Genomic DNA, 21,936 nt, shown 5'->3' with positions numbered 1-21,936 from the left:
CTGGGCCAGTTAACACAGTTGCTTAGTGTGGTGCAAATGACACTAAAGACCTTGTGTCATACCAAGAGAGACCTTAAAGACACGACTCTTCAATTTGGAAAGGAGAGAAGGCTGAGGGGATATGATAAAGATCTATGAAGTTATGAAGGATGTGGACAAAGTGAATATGGAACTATTATTCACCGAATCTCAGAATACTAGAACTAGTATGTAATTCTGGGGCCCATTTAGTACTTTCTGCCTATGTGTCCTGTTGGCAGTCTGGTACAACATGCTTTTCCCTGACTGAAATTAGCTGACAGGTTTAAAACAAACAAAATAATGTACTTCTTTTATTTAGTGCATACTTAGGTCATGGAACTTATTGCCACAGGAGGTAGTAAATGCAGATGGCATAGCCACATTCAAAAATGGATTAGACGGATTCATAGATGTTAAGTCTGTTGGTACCTATTAAGTAGAAGAGTCAGGGATGCATCTTCTGACATCCTTGAACCAATTATGGTGGATGCCAGGAAGGGTATGACATGGAATGGGTCACTCTACAGAGTGTCTGTTACTCCCACTGTTGGAGATGGGCCTGTTTGTTGCACAGTGGCAGTGGGTCTAGCCCAGGTGTGGGCAATTATATTCAGCTGGAGGGCTGCTTCATGAGTTTTGGTGAACTGTCAAGGGCTGCAAGGGTAGCCCAGCCCCTTGACAGGTGCCTTGCCCCCTGGTCACTATCTTGGGATTGGAAGTCCTGTCCCTAACCCAGGGGTGAGCAAAATACTGCCCACGGGCCAAATACAGCCCGCTAGGCCATTCTATCCAACCTGTAGGGCCCCTTAAAACTTTTAAAAACTATATTCATCTGTCCTTGGTTGCTGTCAAAGATGACAGAAGGCAGGGGCAGTAGGACCCAGGGGGAAAGCTCTGGTGGGCTTCTGCAACAGCAGGGCCTGCTTGGCCCACCCCCAAGCCAGCAGGGGCTTCTGTCCTGGGACCATGTGGCTCCTCATAGTTGTGCCAGCATGCGAAACTTGGGTAAGAATGTGTGGGAAAGGGCAGGAAAGGAGTGTGGGCAGGGAATAAGCTGGTGCTGAGCGTGGGGGAAAGTGTCCCCTCCCTGTGGCCGGTGCTCCCTGCTGCAGCTGCTCGCAACCTGTGCAGGGCTGTCCTGAGCAGGCACAAGCAGCCCCATGTAGGCTGCAAGTGGCTGCAGCACAGGGCACTGGCCAGCTGTGCCCCACTTTGGGCCCCACCGGTGCTGGCCCTGGGACATTGGTCCCAAGATGGTGACCAGGGGGCGGGGCACCTGTCAAGGGGCGGGGCTACCCGTGCAGCCCTGGACAGCTCACCAAAACTCATGAAGCAGCCCTCCAGCCAAAATCAAATGTCTACTATAACATTTTAATTTATTTAAATATTATTTTTGTCCAACTTGTGTGTTTGCATAGTGTACAGGCAGTCCTCCGACTTACGACACGATTGGTTCCTGAAAACTGCGTCTTAAGTAGAAACATTGTAACTCGGAACAAATTTTTCTTATAGGAAATAATGTTATAAATGGGGGACTGGTTCCTGAACCAAGCCCCAATACCCTGTTTTCACCAAAAATAACCCAGAATTTTATACTCAATCAATTATAGATGAGTAGTATAGCTACATTAATGTATTTATATTGTAAGTAACAACCATATTGATTTGGAAGGACTTCTTTGAGGTGGCTTTGCTGGAGTTTTTGAAGGGCTCTTGGCTGGAGTCTTCTCAAGAGTCTTGGCTGCAGGTTTTTCTGGAGTCTTGTCCGCTGCTTAAGGTGTCCAAGGAAGTTTGGACAGATGTTCTCCAGGGAGTTGGACAACACAGCAAAGTTGTTCACTGGTGTGGTGTGGTGTGGCGTTAGATCAAACGTTGTAAAGTCAAAACTGACATCAGAAAGTTGAAACGGTGTCAATTTAAAATGTAAGTGTAAAATGTTGTAACTCGAAACATTGTAAGTCGAGAACTGCCTGTATATAGAAGTGATTACATAATAGTTCAAAATAGTCTTACTGTTGTATGCTGTTGAAGGGAGTGTGTGTTGAGGTGTGGGGAAGGGTGGAGGTTATGGGGATGGATGGATGGGTGTGGAGGGGAGAGGGTTTGGCGTGGGGCGGGGCGGGGTATGTGGTAGGGTGGTTCCTTGGAGTCTCTGCAGTGTGCGAGTCCCCAGAGCCGCATGTGGTGGCAGCAAGCAGGGCCAGCCACAGCTGGCCCCATAGTGCTCCCACCTGAGTCCCTGGCTGCATGTGGAGACAGCAAGCAGGACCAGACTGCTCAACCCCACAGCACACATTCCCACACTCCCACCCGTGTCCCCAGTCGCACATGGTGGTAGCGTGCAGAGCCAGCCTGATCCAGCTCCATAGTGTGCAGCTGCAGCACTCCTGCAATGTGCAAGGCCAGCCCAGCCTGGACCCATAGTGCACAGCTCCCCACACTCCCAGCCCCCTTTTCCCCCAACAGGAGTCCCTGGCCCAGTGGGGCCCTTATCTGGATTTCTTGTCTCGCACAAAGCAAGGGCTGGGAAACAGACACAGGGTTGCCAGCAAAAGCCTCTGCCAGGCGGAGGCTCCTGTCTCTAGTACCTCCTAGTTTGGGGCTCAGAGTAGGTCACGCCAGGCTGGGGTGTGGGCTGGCTGCTTAGCAACCAGAGCAGCACCTCCAGCATGGAGGCACCAACTTTCAGAGGGGCAACAAGGGCTAGGGCGCATGATAATTCTTTCAGTTTACAGAGGGGCCCCATGGGACCAGGTGGAACTGCCTGGTGGGCTGAAACCGGCCCCTGGGCCATATTTCTCCTGCCCTTGGTCTAGGCCCACCAGGAACTACGAGCCTACTGTCAGTGGCTAAGAGGTTACTGAATGTACAATAACTAAATTATTGGGATGACCAATGATAGCACAGGAACAGGACTGCAGGTTATAGGTTAATAACTTGGATAACAAGGATGGACACCAGCTAGTGCCCACTGCCCCTTGTATGCATCTAGAAAGCAAGTGGATGCTGCCCATTGGCATTTGCTTGGAGATGGGCATAGGTGAGTGAAAGCAAAAGACCCATGGTGAACTAAAAGTTGCCCAGATTGTCTCCTGATAGCACCTCCTTCCTTGTCTGATGCACGAAAAGCTTGGCCAGGACTAGGAGGAGGTTGACCAAAAGGTCTTGGGACTTTATGGAGTTACAGATGGGTTGTGTATAAAACAAAAGGTGCAGGAAGCAGTGTAATCAACCTCCAATAAGGTAGTCAAAGAGGGGCTACAGTCTGGCTGCTGGGCCAGATGGACCATTAATATGACCCACTATGATGCTACTGATTTTTCTGTGTATTCCTGGAGCATGTGGTCCCACCACCCAACTCAGTTGCCATCTAGTACTGCGGCTGCATCGGAGTGTTCAAAAGTTAGTTTGGGGGCCCATTTAATACTCTCTGCCCATGTATCCTGTTGGCAATCTGATACAACATGCTTTTCTCTGTTTTGGATTTGTGGTGTAGATTGGGGCTGTCCAGCTTCTGAGTGACCAGGGTCTCCTGGTTCCCTGGGCTGCACTCCTTGCAAGCCATATGCTGCCTGTGAGCTGTCACTTGGACAGCCCTAATATAGATAACTATGTAACCATGTCCTAGGCAGTGACTTTGCTAAACCCTGGGGCTTGGAGTATAGGGAATTCAGCATGTCAAACTGTTGCAGGATTTTAGAGGGTCTTGAGAATAAAAGGCAGGATTTTCAGGACCTTGCCAATCAGCCGCAGTACAGATCCCAGAATCTGGTTCTCGCAGGGAATTTGTGAATTCCTGTAGAAAGTGTCTTCTCAATGTCTGTGTAAATCTGGCCCCTGGAGATAGTGCTGTGTAGCTCAGCAGTAATGTGTCTGGTATCAAAGTAGGAACTGCATAGTCTGTGGCAGCTTAGTGTAGCTGACAGCAGTGCCTGTAGGCCACCATGATAATGAGCAGATGTAACGCTTGGAAACTTTCTTTGCCTGTGTTATTCATAACACAGGCAAAGGGACTGGTGAGGGAGCCACCCCCATTGCTGGCCAAAGGAATGTGCAGCGGAAGCACAGGAAGAGCCCATGTAAGGAGTCTATGAAGAGTGTGGCAGGTGAGGACAGATAATGCTGCTGTGTCTGACCAAAAGGATTCAGTGTGATGGGAGAAGGCAGCAAGTATCAAAGGGGACTTCAGAGGCAGCAGCTACCATGACTCCATCCACTATGATATGCTTCAAGAAGAGTTATTTTGCTGCATTAGTCTGAATTGGGCAGAAGGCAGAGTAGATTTGTACCCTTTTATAGGTTAAGTAAATTGGACGTCACTTAGGCTCAGACTTACAAAAGCTCATGCTATATATCTCTGACTTAGTTAGTCTACAAGGTGAAAATCTACTCTCTCTTCTTCAGAAAGCCCAATCTGTGTACCAGAATGTTAGCATGACAGCTTTCTGCCAGGCTTGTCTGTGACGCACATCTACAATAGTGCATAAGCCATACTAGCTGTGGTGTGCTTGCTTTGCTGAATAAGCTCTTATCTGAATAAGCTCTTATCTGTAATTCTCAGGCAGGCTTCATGAAGCTGTGGATAGGACTATAAACATTTACAGTTCTTTGCTAATAAGTAAAGAGGGGAAAAACTTTAAAAGACCACTGTCATTTAAAGAGTCGTAGCCCAAACCAACCCACTAGAAAGTAGGAGTAAATAGAGTTAAGAAAACCCCAGTAAACTTCCCTCAGCACAGGACCAGGGCAAGGCAGTCCAAAGCAGAAGGTGAATGACAGTGCATGGGTTAATTGGCATCCGCCCTTGTAGTCCCACATACCAGGGCCCCTCTCTCCTGAGAGTTTCCATAATACATAATCCAGAATACGGTGTGTGTACTTGAATGGGTAACACTGAGAAAGTAACACTGCCAACGACCTGATATTTTGCTGTCCCTGGCAATCTGAAGAAACAAGCACGTGTGGAAAGCAAAACTTCAACGTTGCCAACATACACAGAGATGCTCTTAGAGAGAGTGTGTTGCTGCCAGGTCACAGGTTGGAGACCATTATATTTATTCTTGTGGAGCCCTCCTTTAAAGACTCTATTGAATAAAGTCTCCTGGATGCTTATGTTAAAATGGTCTGCAATGAAATATGTAATGCTGATGCCTTATTAAGATGAAGTTCATGCCTTTAATTTCCAGTCCAGTCTTGTTGGCTGCATTCTCAGGCCTTGTGTACACTTGGAAAAGGAGCGGAAGTTCTGAGTTTAGAAAGAGATGGCAATCACTGATTAGTACTGTACTGTAGACAGGGCAAGTAGTAGCTTTAATTTGGTCTAGCTGGGTGAGAATATGCTGTGGACCACTAACACAACTTGCACCATTTTGTGATGAGGTCTTACAACATACTAGCAGCTATCATTTGGAAGGCTGTAGGAGTCATTCACAACTCCTGAAGCAGCAGGAGCTAAAGGGTAGACTGGCCTGAGGTAGATGTTTTTACAGCTGTTAATTGAATTTTGAGATCAAAACGAAAGCTTTGTTTGTCTTGCAGTTCCTGAATTTTTACAATAGCTTGGTTCCTCAGGAACTGGCTCACCTGAGGATTTTTTAGGGAGGGCAAAAGGCAATAATATCAGAGTGACAATGGCCTAAAGAAAAAGCTGTGTAAATGGGTTGTGTGTGAAGTACTAGGTGTTTGGAAGTGAATGCTTTGCCAGGGCTAACAGGATACAAAATTGTACAGGTAGAGACTTCCAAAATTTGGCTCCTATATAAGGCCCAAAATAATGGTGTAAACCATCAGTTCCAGACTTTACCACATGTACCACCAGTGGTATGCAGACAACCTGTGAGTGGTATGCGGAAGGCCACAGGGAGGGGCAGACAGACACACACACAGATACCCAGCTGCAGCAGAACTCAGCCCGGCCACATGTGGAGCACCACCCAGCAGGTAAATGTGGTGGTGGGGTGGGGGGTGCAGATCGAGGCCCCCACAGCATGGAAGGGAGGGAGTGGGGCAGGCGCTGGTGTGAATGGGGCCCCAAGGCAGGTGGTGGGACAGTCAGAGCCTGAGCAGCATATCCAGGGGCAGGGGGGAGGCTCCCACCGCTGCATGCCCTCTGGGGGACGCATGGGGGCATGTGCTCCCTGGATTTGTGCACAGGGCAGAGGCAGGTTGCTGCTGCGCACTGGGCTCTGTGCTCTGCTGCCGTTGCTTTGGGAGCAGCATGCAACAATGTGCGTCTTCTGCACACTGACTGTGCTGCATCCCCTGCCTGCCTGGCAGCAGCAGGCACATAGCAGCATGCATGGCTCTGATGCAGTGGGGTGCAGAGCCCAGCAGGCAGCCTGCCTCAAATCCACAGGGCACATGACCCCCATGCCTCCCCCAGGATGCATGCAGCAGTGGGAGGCCCCCCCACCCTCTGGAAAGGCCCACACCAACGTGGGAACAGCTTGGGTAGCAGGAGGGGCCCTGTCTTTCTGTGCTGGCCCTCCTGAGGCTATGAGGCAGGCCAGCCCAAGGGAAGAAAATCCCCAGGGAACAGCAGGCTTCCCTCCGGAGCCGCACATAATGCCATGTGCCTTCCGCCACTAGGTGGGCAGGGCACGTGGTGTAACCAGCTTGTGGAAGACGCATGGCAATGGTAGTGGGGTGCAGAGCCCAGCACTCAGTGGGCAGCCCACCTCCATCCTACACAAATCTGGGGGATGTGTTCCCCATGCCTCCCCCAGGGTGCATGCAATGGCAGGGATTTTATAGATTTTTTCATAGATTTCATAGACATTAGGGCTGAAAGGGACCTGCGCCTCCCTACAGACCTTCCCTCTCCTCTGGCTCCTCCACAGGCTTACCTGCTGGGCACTGTGTCTGCATGTGTCTGTGTTACTCCCAAGTTGCAGCCTGCCCAACCCTGATGCTGCCCCTCATTCCTGACCCACAGTAACCTGCAGCCAGCCAGGGTATGCAGGCCCCCCCACCCCCCGGTTCCAAATCCCACACACACATACCCACAGCTCCCCACATCTTCACAAATTCTCTCACCCCTCAACCATATGAAGTACCTGCATAACTTTGAGTCTTTCTGTGTATAATCTTGAGTTTTTAGCTGTGCAATTAAGATTGCAGTTAATTGCAAATAACTTTTTTAATCATGCAACTAATTGCGATCACATTTTTAAATTTTAATTGTTTTATATGGCTACTGTAACTGATGAAACAGTGTTTTATGATTGCTAAAAGTTTTGATGTTGTTTTAATACATAGCCTGTTACCTATGTGTATGAAAAATTTTGCTGGTGGTACTTAAGGTTGTATCATCTTAAATTGGTTGTATCCAATCTGTCAGAGTTTGGGAACCGCAGGTGTAGACTGATCTCCTTTTTTGAAACCGGCTGGAGGATTTCTGAATTAATTCTTCTTTGAACTATAGGATATTTAGAAAAACATTCAGTCTTTATTTCAGAGATTTCCAGTAATGGCAAATATACCACATACCTTGTCAAGCTGTTCCAATAGTTAATTACCTTCACTATTAAAAGCATCATATTTTTAGTTGGAGACTTGTATCTTCAGTTCCCAGCCATTTTTTTTGTACTCCTTGTTTACTAAATTGAGAGCCTGTTATCAGTTTTGTCCCCCATATAGATAATTAGGCTGTGATCAAATTATCCCGTAACCTTTTTCTGATGAGCTAAATGAATTGAGCTCATGGCATCTTTTATTAAAGATGTGTTTTCCAGTTCTTTAGTCATTCTTATGGCTCTTCATTGAAACCTCTCCAATCTATCAGCAGTGTTTTTTCAGCTGCAGACAGAAAAACTGAACACAGTATTCCAGTGCTAGTCTACTGCATCTAAATACAAATCCACAGAGGGTTGTGGGTCACCAAGAACAAAAAAGCAAAGCTTAGCGTATAGAACAGCTGCTTTCTTTAAAAGTCTGAGCACTGGATTGAGAGTCCAGGTATTCAACTAATCCCTGCTCTGGTGCAAGCTCTGTTGTCTCTCTGGAAAACCTTCATAACCTTTGTGTTTCAGTTCCCTTCTATTAAGTAAGAAGACAGTTTAATTAAGCTAGACTGTACAGCAGCAGCTGCAGCCTGGGTAAAGATTCTTAAGATAGCTTTACATGAGCCAGGTGGAATATCACTAGCAATGTTACCCAGATTTCATGGCAGGTCTTGTGTGCCGTAAGCTGCAGCTCTCAATACCCAGAGCAGGTGAGTTTAAAGGTACTTTGGGTGTATCTGCATGAGATACAGGGCTTGCTTAGTGTTGTAAGACTTGTTTATTGTCATTGCAGTACCAAGTGTTCTCTCTTCCTTTTCTACAGTATTTTTTTTCTCGTACTCTGTTCCACCCCTTCATAGATTCATAGAGTCAGAAGGGATCTCAGTGGGCCATCTAGTCCGACCCCCTGTCCCTGGCAGGCAAGAAAAGTCACCGACCCTGGGGTCATGTGATCCCAGCCAGGTGCTTGTCCAGTCACCTCTTGAAGACCTCCAAGGATAGGGCGAGCACCACCTCCCTTGGGGGCCCATTCCAGATTCTGGCAACCCTGCCCATGAAGAACTTTCTCCTAATGTCCAGCCTAAGCCTTCTCTCTAGTAGCTTATGGCCATTGTTCCTTGTCATTCCAGGGGTGCCCTGGTGAACAGATCATCGCCTACTTCATGTTGCTGTCCCCTTATGAATTAGTATGCCACCACAAGGTCCCCTCTCAACCTTCTCTTGAAGAGGTGAAGAAATTAAGGTCCCTTAGCCTTTCCTCATAGGGCCTTCCCTGCAGGTCTCTAATCAGGCAAGTGGCTCTTCTTTGGACCCTCTCCAGGTTGTCGGCATCCTGCTTGAACTGCGGCATCCAGAACTGGACACAGTACTCCAGCTGTGAATTGACCAGTGTTGCATAGAGGGGGAGAATCACTTCCCTGGACCTGTTTGTGAAGCACCTATGGATGCATGACAAGGTGCGATTGGTTCTACCAACTGCTTCATCACATTGGCAAGTCATGTTCATGCTGGAGTCAACAGTGACTCCAAGATCTTTTTGTGCTTCAGTGTAACTGAGAAGGTCGCCCCCCAGCCTGTAGGTTGATGGCAGTTCTTCCTCCCTAGATGCAGCACCTTGCACTTGTCCTTATTGAATTGCATCCTGTTGCTCGCTGCCCACTTCCCCAGCCTGTCTAAGTCAGCCTGGATTCGGTTCCTCCTCTCTAGGGTGTTAGCTGCACCCCATAATTTTGTGTTATCCGCAAATTTGGACAGGGTGCTTCCTACCCCTTCATCCAGATCACTGATGAAGAAGTTGAATAGCACCAGCCCCAAAACTGAGCCCTGAGGGACTCTACCGCACAAATCTTCCCAGGTTGGCACTGACCCATCCACCACCACCCTCTGAGTACAACCCTTGAGCCAGTTTGCTACCCAGTCTACCATGTAATCATCCAAGGCAAATCCCCTCAGTTTATTTATAAGAATGGTATGGGATACCTTGTCAAAGACTTTCTTGGAATCCAGATAGTTAACATCCACCTCGACTCCTGCATCTAAACAATTGGTAGCCTTGTTGTAAAAGGAAACTAGGTTAGTCAGGAAGGACCTGCCTGCTAAAAACCCATGTTGGTTACCCTTCCACATAGCATTAACCAGAGGGTTCCCACAGATGGGCTCCTTGATAATTTTTCCTAGGATTTTCCCAGGGATAGAAGTAAGGCTGACTGATCTGTAGTTCCCTGGGTCCTCCTTCCTCCCCTTTAAAAATTGGGGTGATGTTTGCCCTCTTCCAATCCTGCGGAACCTGACCCAAGCACCATGAGCACTCGTATATCCTTACCAGCGGATCAGCTATGACCTCTGCTAATTCCTTCGTTACCCATGGGTGGAGTCCCTCTGGTCCCGGTGATTTGAATACGTCCAGTCCCTCCAAGTGTCTTTTTACTGTGTCGGGACTGACTGTTGGTCGGCTGATGTTCCCTTTTTTGGTGTCTGTGATGTATGTTGAGGGTTCACCTAGATTCCCATTTAAGAAGACAAAAGGAAAAAACTCATTGAAGAGCTCTGCCTTGTCCCTGCTATCTGTCACTAAGCCCCCCTGCCCATCTTGTATGGGTCCTATGCTACCCCACACCGTCTTTTTGCTCCTAACATACCTAAAGAAGGACTTTTTATTGTCCTTAATCCCTGACGCTAGCCTGAGTTCTAGAGTTGCCTTGGCCTTCCTGACTGACTCCCTGCAGGTGTGGGCCAAAGAAGTATACTCCTCTTTGCTAGCTACCCCCGCTTCCATTTCCTGTATGCCTCTTTTTTTGCCCTTAAAGTATCTTGGATGCCTCTGGTTAGCCAAAGGGGCTTCCTGGCCCCCCTTGCTCCCTTTCCTTTGCCATGGGATTGACTCACTCTGAGCCCAAAAAATGGTTTCCTTGAGGAATGTCCACCCATCCTGGACCTTCAATGCATTCAAGTTCTTAGCTCCTAGCACCCTGCTAACCAATCTCCTGAGTCTGTTAAAGTCAGCTTTTTTAAAGTTCAGTACCCATGCCGTGCTAGGTATAATGCCTGCCCTTCGCTGGATAGTGAATTTAATCATTTGGTGATCGCTAATCCCTGAGTTGAATCCACAGGTCCCCCACCAGGTCATCCCCTGTAGCCAACACTAAGTCGAGCAAGGTGTTGCCCCTGGTGTGACACCTTGCCTCCTGTGTTAGGTAGAAGTCCTGAATACAGATTAAGAACCTGCGAGAGCAGTTAGATCTAGCTGACTGCTCCTCCCATGATATGTCTGGGTAGTTAAGGTCTCCCATGACTACCATATCTCTAGACCTCACAGCCTCTTCAAGCCTTCCTCTAGCTTTCTCTGAGTTCTTGTCTCTTTTTCCTAGTACAGAAAAAATGGCCCCTACTACTTGCTTCCATCCATGATGTTCATTCTTTCACATCTGAGATGAATTAATTAGGTCTTGGAACTCAGAGGCATAAAGATGCATTAAAGACTAATGTGTTGATTTTGCTTTGCTGCTCTCTTCCTCTGAAGCAGAACAGGGAAACCTTGAAGAGCTGGTAATGAGGACTCCACTGAGAGCAATGCCCATTAGCAGCTTCAAACTCAGAGCTGTGCATGACATTGTCATCTCCTCCACAGGTGATGTGGGAGGATGTGAGGAGCGAGATGGTTGGAGAGAAAGGGCTCTCAACTGAGGCTGCAGATTGCATTGGGGAATATGTTAGACTCCATGGTAAGTTCTTTGGAGCTGTGCAATCTTGTCCCTGTCCTTCAGCATCCAGGCCAATAGGGAGTCCCTGTGGGTCACATCACCCACCCAGCAACCACTCCAACTTGCTCAGCCCCTACACAAGGAGGGTCAGAATTCTGTAGACCCTGGGCTGCTGCTGCTACTTCCTAGGCCAACCTGAGTGTGGTTGGTACCCTGTGGATGGGAGACGGTGTTGCACAAGGCTGGAGCAGCAAGCATGTGACTGTGCTGCATAGAGTGAGCCCTAAGAGCTCTGGCTAGTAACCTGGTCCTCCCTGTTTGGTAGGTTTCAGTCATGAGTCCTGTTTCTGCAGGTGGGCTGGACCTGGTTGAACAGCTGCTCCAGGACCCAGAACTCTCCCAGAACAAGCTGGCCAGGGAGGGGCTAGGAGACATGAAGCTGCTGTTTGAGTACCTGATGCTATTTGGCATTGCAGATAAGGTGAGTGGGGCAAGAAGCAAAGGCCTGGCTGAGTGGCCTTGGACTCTTGTAATTGTGCCCAGTAATGGAATTCCCTTTCTGTTGCACAGATCTCCTTTGACCTGAGCCTGGCCCGGGGTCTGGATTATTACACGGGGGTGATCTACGAGGCTGTCCTGCTCCAGCAGCAAAATGACCATGAGGAGGAGCCGGCCACTGTTGGCAGTGTGGCTGGAGGAGGCCGCTATGATGGACTGGTGGGGATGTTTGATCCCAAGGGGAAGAAGGTTCCCTGTGTGGGCGTTAGCATTGGAATCGAACGGATCTTCTCTATCCTGGAGCAGAAAATGGAGGTAAGTGCTGCTCTGCTTTGCTTCCCCATGTTCTCAGGGAAGAGAAACTGGCATTTGACCCTTCTCCCTGCTAGTGCAGAGCCAAGATTTTCAGCTCATCTGATATACTAGTTACTTGCTTAGTTACTCCCCTGAAACAAGGTCCAGTGGCTCTCCCTGATCACACAGCTATTGGCGTGTGAATATTAATTCAGCACAACAGTGGTTTGTGCATGCCTCTGGCTCATTCGTACAGCTAGGGACTATATAATATCTGGTCTCCCCACTTACACTTTTCATAAGCAATTTGTCAACTCCAGGAATGTTGCAAATGGTGTAGGACTGGCTGACTAAATCCCTCTCTAGGAAATGGATTTTGGTACTGGCTGTATTTAACAGTCACATTTCCAGAAGAGCCTGTCAACTTTAAAGTCTGGCCTACAAGACTCCTTGAGTCTCATTTCACTCCAAATTTGTTTAGGAGCTACAAGTACTCATGCCTCTGATTTGTTGTATCCAGTGGGTCTTTGGTTGAGTACCTAAAAATGAGGCGCTCAAAATTAGATGTTACTTCTAAATTCTTGGACCGCAGGAATTAGAGCATCAAAAATTCGACATACTTTTCTAAGCTCATCCCCATTGGTTGCCCATATAGATATAAAGCAGGATGGATTCCACTGATGGGGGGGAAAAAGTTGCATCAAAATTGTTTTTTGTGGTCTATTGGAAGATGTCACATTTGCTTGAAGGGGCACTGAACAGTTTTACTTAATGGATTCTCTATTGGAGGAGAGTCCTCGCATTAGGAAAATTCCCCACCAAGAGGTAAATGAAACACTATGAAATCCCAGCAAATCTTGTTGTCTTCTTGGGGCTGTAGAGAGAAGGTAGCCAGGCATTTGCTCTGCTGTGTTCTGTTCTGAGGGTCTAGGGATGACAGTTTCTTGCAGCATGTAAGGAATCAGGTCCCCACCTGCATTTGTACTGGCTACAAAGGAATGGCTAGCCAGCTGACATGGATAATATCAAGGGTTAAAGGTGACCAGCAGGGGCCTGAAAGAATTTCCCAGGAAAGGGTTTTTTGCTGGTTTTACCCTGGAAAGATGAGAAATACCAGCTCCATCTTCCAAGAAGGGGAGGCAGGACTTGGTAATGGAGTTTTCTTAGCTTCAGCTTGATAAGACTGAGCTCTGATGTTTCATACAGAGTCACAGACATTTAGGGCTGGAAGGGACCTCATGAGATCATCAGTTCCAGCCTCCCTGTTCAGTTTGATTTGCATTATGTCAGTATCTGTGTTCCATGCACTGTAATGGTACCTGCTGCCTTCACACATAGCAAGGTGGAATGCATAGGTCCTGTCCCAATGAGCTAGTCAAAGTATTACAGGCAACCCGCACTTAGTGCTGTTAATTGGTTCATGAAAAAACAAGTGTTAAGCAAAATGAGCGTTAAGTGAAACTGAAAATATTTGACAACCCAAGATGGCGACCACAATTGTTTTTAATGACCCAAGATGGTGACCGCAAGCGTTATAATGAAACTTGCTGAGTGCTAAATGAAATAGGGTATCAAATTCAAATGAGTGTTATAGCAAAATAGCACTAACTGAAACAGCATTAAGCAGGGGTTACCTGTACAGAACCTGCAGTCACTGGAGAAACTGCACGTGGGCATTGTTTAGCGCACAAGTCTGGGAAGGGGTGATCTGAACTCCAGGTAAAGAATGTAGGGTCTGCTGATTTAACATGATAGTTCTCCAGCAATTCTGACAGTTCCATGCCCTCCCCCAACAGAGCTGCTATTGCTGACCTCCTTTCTTATGCTTTCATGTACCTCAGCTTTCTGTGGCCTCTTCTGCCAAGTCTTTATGAGGAGGTAGAAGCTAGAGTCTACAAACACAGACTTAATGCCCATTTAAGGCCTGCTCAGCTGATGGTGGGTGGAGTTGCTGGTTAGTGGCAGCTCCAATCTGGTGGTGTTGCAGTAGGAAAAGATAGAAACTGCATTTTTCAACAAAATCCAACGTTCTCAGGAAGGTCAAATAGCCCTCAAAGGATGGGGTTTGGTTCTCCTTTGCAGGAGTTATCAAACAATCTTCCTTCACTGTTGCTCTTTGCTTGTCGTTCTACAACCTGAGCAAGTTCTCCCCCTGCCCATTAATTGATGTTTACAAAGGGCTCTAAGGCCCCATCTATATTGCATCAGCGGTGGGTTTCATATACAACAGAACTGAGCACATCTTGCTTTCCTGAGCAGGAAATTAGCTAGTGAGGCTGATTGTCTCACCCTCAGTGCCTGCTCTGAGAACTGCCAAGACTTGAGGGCTCTAGAATGTATGGTGGGAATGAGTCTGGAGCAACTTTGCAATTGAACCACTGGCTCAAGAGCATGCCCATGGACTCAGGTTGGCATGATGAACATGGTCCCTTTCTCCCCGAGATCCACCACTACTATATAAATAAAAGCCAGATCCTGTTCCATCTGCTAGGCAACTACATTGGTAAGTACAGCCTTATTCCACACTGCTTGCATCCCTGAAAAGGTGTTGAAGCGTTTACTTTTGTCAAGTACCTTTGTCTCAGCCTTAAGCAACCTTTTTCAGGGGCTTAAGCAGGCTGGAATATAGTCACACCTGGATGTCTACTTGGTGATGTACTGAGCCAATGTATTTGGTGGTATTTCTTGACTTGAAGGACTAGAGATGGGTAAAATCTCTGCTCCATAGTTGTTAGGGTAGTTCTGTAGGTCTTGAACAGATCTCTAAACATCCTGTCTCTGCTCCCAGGCTTCCAAGGAGAAGATCCGGACAACAGACACACAAGTGCTTGTGGCATCTGCTCAAAAGAAACTCCTTGAAGAGAGATTAAAGCTCATCTCTGAGCTATGGGATTCTGGGATCAAGGTATGACTGGAAAGTGTCTGAGCAAGGAAAGAGAGACCAGTTGGATCTATTCCTTCTTTTTCTGGTGCTGGGCATGGAGGACTGTGAGCAATGAGGACTTTCAGGAGAGATGCTGCACCTGAGCAACAAGCTCTGAGCTTTTGATTGTGATTTTACTACCTGTTCAATTCTATCCAGAGGTTCCATGTCTACATTCACGCACTCCTCCTCCTCCTCTGCCAGTCACTGAGAAGGGGACTTGGCATCTGCTTAATAAAAGCACCCAGGTCACTTTACCTCCTGGGGGCTCCAAAAGGTATTTTCTTGTGTCCCTGGGCAAGAGCGTACAGGACATCCTTTATTAAGTCCCTTGCTCCACATCATTTTCCATAGTTTCATAGTTAGTAGGGTCGGAAGGGACCTGAGCAGATCATCAAGTCTGACCCCCTGCCATGGCAGGAAAGAGTACTGGGGTCAAACAACCCCAGCAAGGTAATTGTCTAGCCTCGTCTTAAAGAACCCCAAGGTAGGAGCCAGCACTGCCTCACTTGGAAGTTGGTTCCAGATCCTAGCCGCCCTGACCGTGAAGTAGCACCTCCTGATATCTAATCTAAATTTACCCTCTGCCAGCTTGTGACCCTTATTTCTAGTCACTCACGGTAGCGCTCAGGGGAACAGGGACTCCCCCAATGCCTGCTGGTCCTCTCTGACTAGTTTGTAACAGGCCACTAGATCCCCCCTCAGCCTTCTCTTGTGCAGGCTGAACAGGTTCAGGTCCCGTAGCCTCTCCTCCTAGGGCCTGCCCTGCTGCCCCCAATCATGCAAGTGGCCCTCCTCTGGACCCTCTCCATGTTGTCCGCATCCCTCCTGAAGTGCGGTGCCCAGAACTGGACGCAGTACTCCAGCCGCAGCCTGACCAGTGCCACATAGAGGGGGAGGATCACCTCCTTGGACCTGCTTGAGATGCATCTGTGGATGCATGACAAGGCACGGTTGGATTTCCTGACTGTGTCCCCACACTGCTGGCCCATGTTCATCTTGGCATCAACGATGACTCCAACATCCTTTTCTGCCTCTGCACTGACAAGAAGGGAGTTCCCCAGCCTGTAGGTATGCTGCTGGTTCTTCCTCCCCAGGTGTAGCACCTTGCACTTGTCAGTGTTGAATCCTATATCCTATTCTCATCTGTCCACCCCTGTAACCTGTCTAGGTCCGATTGCAGCCTATTCCTACCTTCTAGCATGATACTAAGATGTGGGGGGATGTGGGCATCTGCAAATTTGAACAGGGTGCTTTTTACCTCCTCATCCAAGTCACCAATCAAGATGTTGAACACATCATTTTCCAGCTGTAGCCGCCTCTTCAGACCTAAGAGCTGCTGTCCAGCTCCCCCCACCATTTTGCCCAGCAAGAGAAAATCGCGCCTTCTTCCTAGATTTAACTTTCCAGCCCACCCTTGGCACTGGTAGAGGTAGGCTTTCTGGGGCCTCAGCAAAGCAGAAAGAGAGCTTGAACTGTACTGCCTACCTCAGGAGCCAGCAACCTTTATGAGCCACAGGCAGGAACAACCTGGATCCAGTTCATCATGGGCCCAGAGGCTTTGGCAGTGTGTCAGCAGCAAGGGCGGGGGGCAGCTGTCTCTGCCTGTTGAAGCCAGGCAAGCGGGAGCTGTGCTGGCTCAATACAACTTTTCCCAGCCCCCCTTCCCACCCCCCATGCCTTGGTTGGGTCATGAGTCTAGCTTCCAGCAGGAAGGAGGAGCTGCACTAGGGCTAGACGGCTAGAAGCTTTGCCTGCACTACTGCTGCTTCTCTCTGCTCCTTCCCAACCCTGCAGTGTGGGCACAGCTGGAAGCTGCCCAGCCCTGACTCAGTTCTTCACTGAGGGGACAGAGAGAAATAGCAGCAATGTGGGTACATCTTCCAGCTGCATAGAACCAACACAGCTTCTCACTCTCCAGCCCCAGCACAGGAATGGGCAGAGGCAAGGTCTTCCAGCTCCGCTGTCCTGATATTGCTGATGTGAACATAGAACATAGAAATGTTTTCTAATGTTGAAGGTAATGTTCCAGCTCTGGAAGTTCTCTTACTGATTTTTCAGAAAGAGAAGCCACATTTACTTCCTGGTAACTCATAACTCTGGTCCTGCTTCCTCAAATGCAGAGCAGAAGGAAAGTCCAGTTAGTAGGAATCTCAGTCCTGAATGCTCAGAGAAATCAGCATGAAACAAACATGCTTCTCTGCTCTGGGTCCCTCTAGGCAGAAGTGCTATACAAGAAGAACCCCAAACTGCTGAACCAGCTGCAGTACTGTGAGGACACTGGGATCCCTCTTGTTGCCATCATAGGTGAGCAGGAGCTCAAGGATGGAGTCATCAAGCTGAGAGATGTAGCTACCAGGGAGGAGGTGAGAATTACTTTCCGTATTGGGGATGGGTTGGGCTGGAAATAGACCAGCTTTGCCTTGTCAGAGATTAAATGTACCATACATGAGAAAGGACAGAGGAGAGACCTGACTGTTGCCTGCCTCTCTGCCTATGTGTATATATTCATTGAGTACTAGTGCTGAATTTTGCTGTAGTAACGCATTCACACACACACTACATCGCAGAAAGTCTTAAAGTTATTTGACAAAGGAGAAATTGAAGAAGCTAGGCCCGTTTAGTCTGAATTAGCGAGGTACAGGAAGATAAAAGCTCTCCCCAAACAGTGGGCAGACTGAGCAAAGGGAGAGAAGTAGGGTAGGTGCTAATGAGGACCAGAGTGGAGGTGAGGTTGTTGTGTTAGTGGCAATACTTGTCTAGATTGGAGCAACACTTGCCTAGATTGGAGCAGATCTGTGGTGTGGTCATGTTGCTTTCTGTAGTACCCCCTTGTGACGTGCTGTGGTTAACGTTACCTCAATATCCTTCCAAATCTTGTAAAAATGAATTCACAGGCTAAAATACTCAGCTAACATTCCACCTCATTTTGGGTTATTTTAATTGATACCATTGGTTTTGGCTCTTTATGCCAAAAACTTCCCTGTTCAGGTTTCTAATGTCTAGTCCTGCAGCTTCAGTTTCTGAGTTTCCTTCTAGTTCCCTCCGAGCCAGGGAGCTGTACAGAGTCTTTAGCGCAGGTAGTCTCCTGCTCTTATCCTTAGGTTCCAAAGCATTAAGTCATGAAATGGAATTCAGGATTAGTTATAAAGGATTGACACAACTTGTATGAGTGACAGAAAGGCTTTATTTACTACAAGTATTCACTGTTAAATGAACCTAAAGAAAAGTCCACTATTTTGCTGTAAAGTGATAGTTTCTCTTCGGTGCAGGCAAAGAGGTGGTCTCAATCTTTTCAACTTCTCTAAGGTGTGGATCCTTTCACCTAGAACAGTGGTTCTCAAACTCTGACAGATTCCACACCACCAATTTAAAACAATACAACCTTAAGTACCACCAGCAAATTTTTGTCATATAAAGTAGTTATAATAAATCTGTTAATGCTTACCACTGACAGGTTGTCTGCATGCCACTGGTGGTACATTTACCACAGATTGGGAACCGCTGACCTAGAAGACCAGCTAGGCATGGTATCAGTTTTTGTGTCAGAATGATTCTCATCCTTGAAGCGCACCCTGTTAGCTATTTCAGTCCTCTTTTTTATACCCTTTAGCTCAGCAACTTCAAAGCATTCTCACAGTTGTGTAAATCGAGAGAGTCCCAAGCAGTAATTTAACAGGAAAATCCTGTTAATCACTGTTCATTATTGGTTATTAGAAAGGTCCCAATTTTGATTGAATTTAACCTTCTTCAGTAACAAGAGGTTATCCATTTCTACCAAGTTGGAAAATATCAGGAAATTGATTAGTAAAACTAGGAAAAACACAAGGTTTTTGAGGAGTCATCCTGGAAGATCAAGGGAACCACTGAGGTAAAATGAGAGTAAATCAAGAGGAGACATCTATCAAGGCCCATACAGAGAATGTCTCTTCCTACATATAAGTTAATTGCAGAAGAAATATTAACTATACTAATTAATCAAGGATAGATATTTTCCACAGTTCCTTACCAGACAAATAGGAGCCTGCTTAAAATCATCATAAATATAATAAAATAACCTGGAAGTGATGCCTCATTTCTTTTCAGAAGGTCCAGCCACAAACTTGCATCCTCTTGCATTATGCAAATGTCATCAATATTTTGTGAGTAGGTCCAGCTCAGCTTGCGTTTCACAGTCATCAAGAAGCACCACAGCTTGGTGGTGGGGTTGTTCTGAAACTTGCCAGACTTTTCCTCCTGTATTTCCTCTTCTAGTTTGGCATGAGGGGCCAAAACCCTTGAGGCCTGGTCATGGAAAATGATTTCCCAGACTTCTAGAGAAATCTCACTCCTTCCCCCTGAATCTGATAATTCACCAACCCATGCTAATTATGATCAGCTGGGAGTAAATGACCTGTTTATAGGTGATATTTAGCCTGGATTCTCTTAAAAGCCTCTTCTCTGTGTGACAGGAGGATACCTTTGAACTGGTTCCTAAAAAGCTCATTGGAAGCTTGAGAAGGTTGTTTTTGATACAGGAGTAAGAGCATTCTTTGTGTAGCAGTCTAGGAAAAAAGGGCTTTTGGAATCCCAAGAAAAAGGTAACAACCTCTTTAGCTCAGGGTTCATATGGAGAGCTCCCATGCCTGTCATTCTGCAGAGATACTTGTGTAAGATGGGTATTGAACCAGACTTGCTTTCTGATAAAGCTTGATCCAGAGCCCTTCAGGAGGTGACTTGATGCAGTTTGTTACAAACAGCTTCAATAATCACCAGCTTCCAGGTACTTGTGGGAAGGTGGATTGTTGCTATGTCTTTGCAACAAGGGGCAGCAAGTATAATTTCGTGTCTTACTGGATGGGGTAGAAAAAGAAGGTTCCAGGAGGGAATGCTTTAGCATGTCAGGGAGTGGCTTTATTCTCTTTTTTTTCAGGTTGATATTCGTAGGGAAAATCTTGTTGAAGAAATCAAGAAGCGAGCATGCCAGCCCTGAAGTCCTCTCAGCCATCCACATCTGCTAGTTTGTTGGATTTTGGTTGATGGAAGGATTTGCAAAGATTTCCTCCAGTAAATGCCAAGGTTCTTGGCTGCTTTGCTTATGACACGTCAGCAGGTTTGGGGTTGGAAGGTTGCTTTGAAGCCATATTTATTTTATTGTGGAACTCCTTTTCCCCAGGGAGCAGAAATGCTGTGTTGTCTGTTTTTAAAGCATGTTCTGCCCCTGAGCAAGTCTGGGGGTGAGCTGGAGCTGGCATTCGCTGAGACTGGAGAATGCCAGCCTCCTGTCTCTGACCATTACTGTTACTTGGCAGAGCTGTGGAGCCCTGTGCCTTTGGCAAATACTGAGCATCTTGGTTACCGCGTCATGTTCCTTTCATGTTAAATAAATGTCCTTATAGCATTCCTTCCAAGGCTGGAGGGAAATTATCTAGTCTCAAACATAATATAAAATATTCTAAGCAAGTTTAATAAACCTTATGAGTCTCACACCTGTCTCCTGTTACTATCTCTGAGTTTTTTCCTGTCATGGATGCTCTTAACCTTCCTAGATTTCCTCCAAGGCAAGAGCCTCTTGTTAAATGTCTTTACAGCTGATTTTCTTTTCCTTGAACTCTAGTGATGTTTCACCTTTTAAAAGTGCATTGGTGACACTACTTTGTGTGCAATAAAAGCCTTATTTGGAAATTTCTATTGAAAATGTTAAATGAAAAACACAGGAAAGAAGAGTTCATACATGGGTCCTTCATGTACAGAACAGTTTGTCCCTGTCAACTCCAGCCTATATCTAATCTCTTGAATATTGCAAAACAAAAGCCAGTCTCTCTTCCTCCGTCTGCTGCTTCTCCCCAACCTTTTATTTAATCCCTTGAATGTTCCAGAAGAACCAGTGCTCCTGCTCCCTCTCCCCGACCCAAAAAAAATGAACAAAAAAACCTAGATGGGTATAATTCAAAGTGCTAGTTTGACCTATGAAGCACTAAATGGTCTAGATACTATATACCTAAGGGACCACTTTTCCCCCTTATGCCCCATTACTAAGGTCAGCCAAGAGCAAATTACTGCCAGTACCATCAGCAAAACAAGTCTGTTTGAAAACATGAAAGGTAGTTCCCTGTAGTTGCTCCTTAACCTCTGAAACTTCCACCCCCTTGAAGCCTGCTACAGCCTGAGCCTGGATGTCTTTCAGAAGCACTATTTGGGCAGGTATTTACCAAACACAGCTAGCATGTGATGTTGTTTGAGAGACCCTGCTGTATCTTGATATGCTAGTTCCCTTCTAAACTGTTCTGGTCATCTCAAATTTCTGTTTTTAAGTTCTTCTGTTTTCTGAGCCTTTGTTGGGAAAAACAGCATGTATGTCAAATAAATACAGCTGGATGCTCTGGAAAGGACAGATGGGTGGTCTAATTCCACTTTTCATATTTAATCCATAACTAGAAATGGTTATACAGGATTTTATTTCCTCACCACTAGCTCTCCTGTCTCTTCTTTCCTAGTCTTTGCAACAATCCATAATTAAATCCACTGCCCACACGTACCTGGGGTGGGCGCTCTTTCCATGGCCAGGACCTGGCTGCTTCCCACAGAACCAGCACCCATCTAATACTAGTAAGCATTAACTCCCTTACTAAAGAGTGATATCATCCATAGGAAAGGGTCTTTTTTTTTTTTTTTTTTTTTTTTTTTTTTTAGGGTCAGTTGACCATTTGGGGTCAGGGGTTAGTTGTTACAATAAAGGTTTAACGAGAACAAAGAGGGATCCAGAATAATACATGGTGCTCATGAGAAGTGGTGAATCTTGCCACCAACAGGAAATCTAATAGGTCGTTCCCAACTGATGGATCTGACACTAGCAGCATCTGAATCCAGCGCAAAGCAGAGCTGGGCGCCTCTACCTGCAGCAGAGCCCAGTACGGTGCTGAGGCTGACTACAGAGACTATGCAGGTACGCGGTTGCACCACAAGAACAGTTTGATTTCCAATCCCCTGGAACGTAGCCTCGATAGTTCAGGCATTT

General features: G+C 46.8%; 1 protein-coding gene across 2 annotated transcripts in view; it reads left to right on the top strand.

Annotated features, from left to right (window-relative positions):
• The window catches only part of LOC149856446 (histidine--tRNA ligase, cytoplasmic-like), a 29,060-nt gene extending 8,655 nt beyond the window's left edge, over positions 1-20,405 (top strand). Inside the window, exons 8-13 of one of the 2 annotated variants that reach the window (XM_090065233.1) lie at positions 11,152-11,245; positions 11,578-11,705; positions 11,795-12,037; positions 14,805-14,921; positions 17,159-17,305; positions 19,852-20,405. In XM_090065233.1, the coding sequence (XP_089921359.1) occupies positions 11,152-11,245; positions 11,578-11,705; positions 11,795-12,037; positions 14,805-14,921; positions 17,159-17,305; positions 19,852-19,911 (789 nt within the window). In that variant the 3' untranslated portion in view covers positions 19,912-20,405. The other variant, XM_090065232.1, reaches the window with a different exon arrangement.
• The last annotated feature ends 1,531 nt before the right edge of the window (positions 20,406-21,936 follow it).

The sequence above is a fragment of the Crocodylus siamensis genome, chromosome 10 (assembly GCF_052110815.1).
Source record: "Crocodylus siamensis isolate JL-2025a chromosome 10, ASM5211081v1, whole genome shotgun sequence".
In the NCBI taxonomy this organism is placed as follows: Eukaryota; Metazoa; Chordata; order Crocodylia; family Crocodylidae; genus Crocodylus; species Crocodylus siamensis.
Note: the sequence above shows the minus strand (reverse complement) of the source record. Positions and strands in the feature narration are given on the sequence as shown.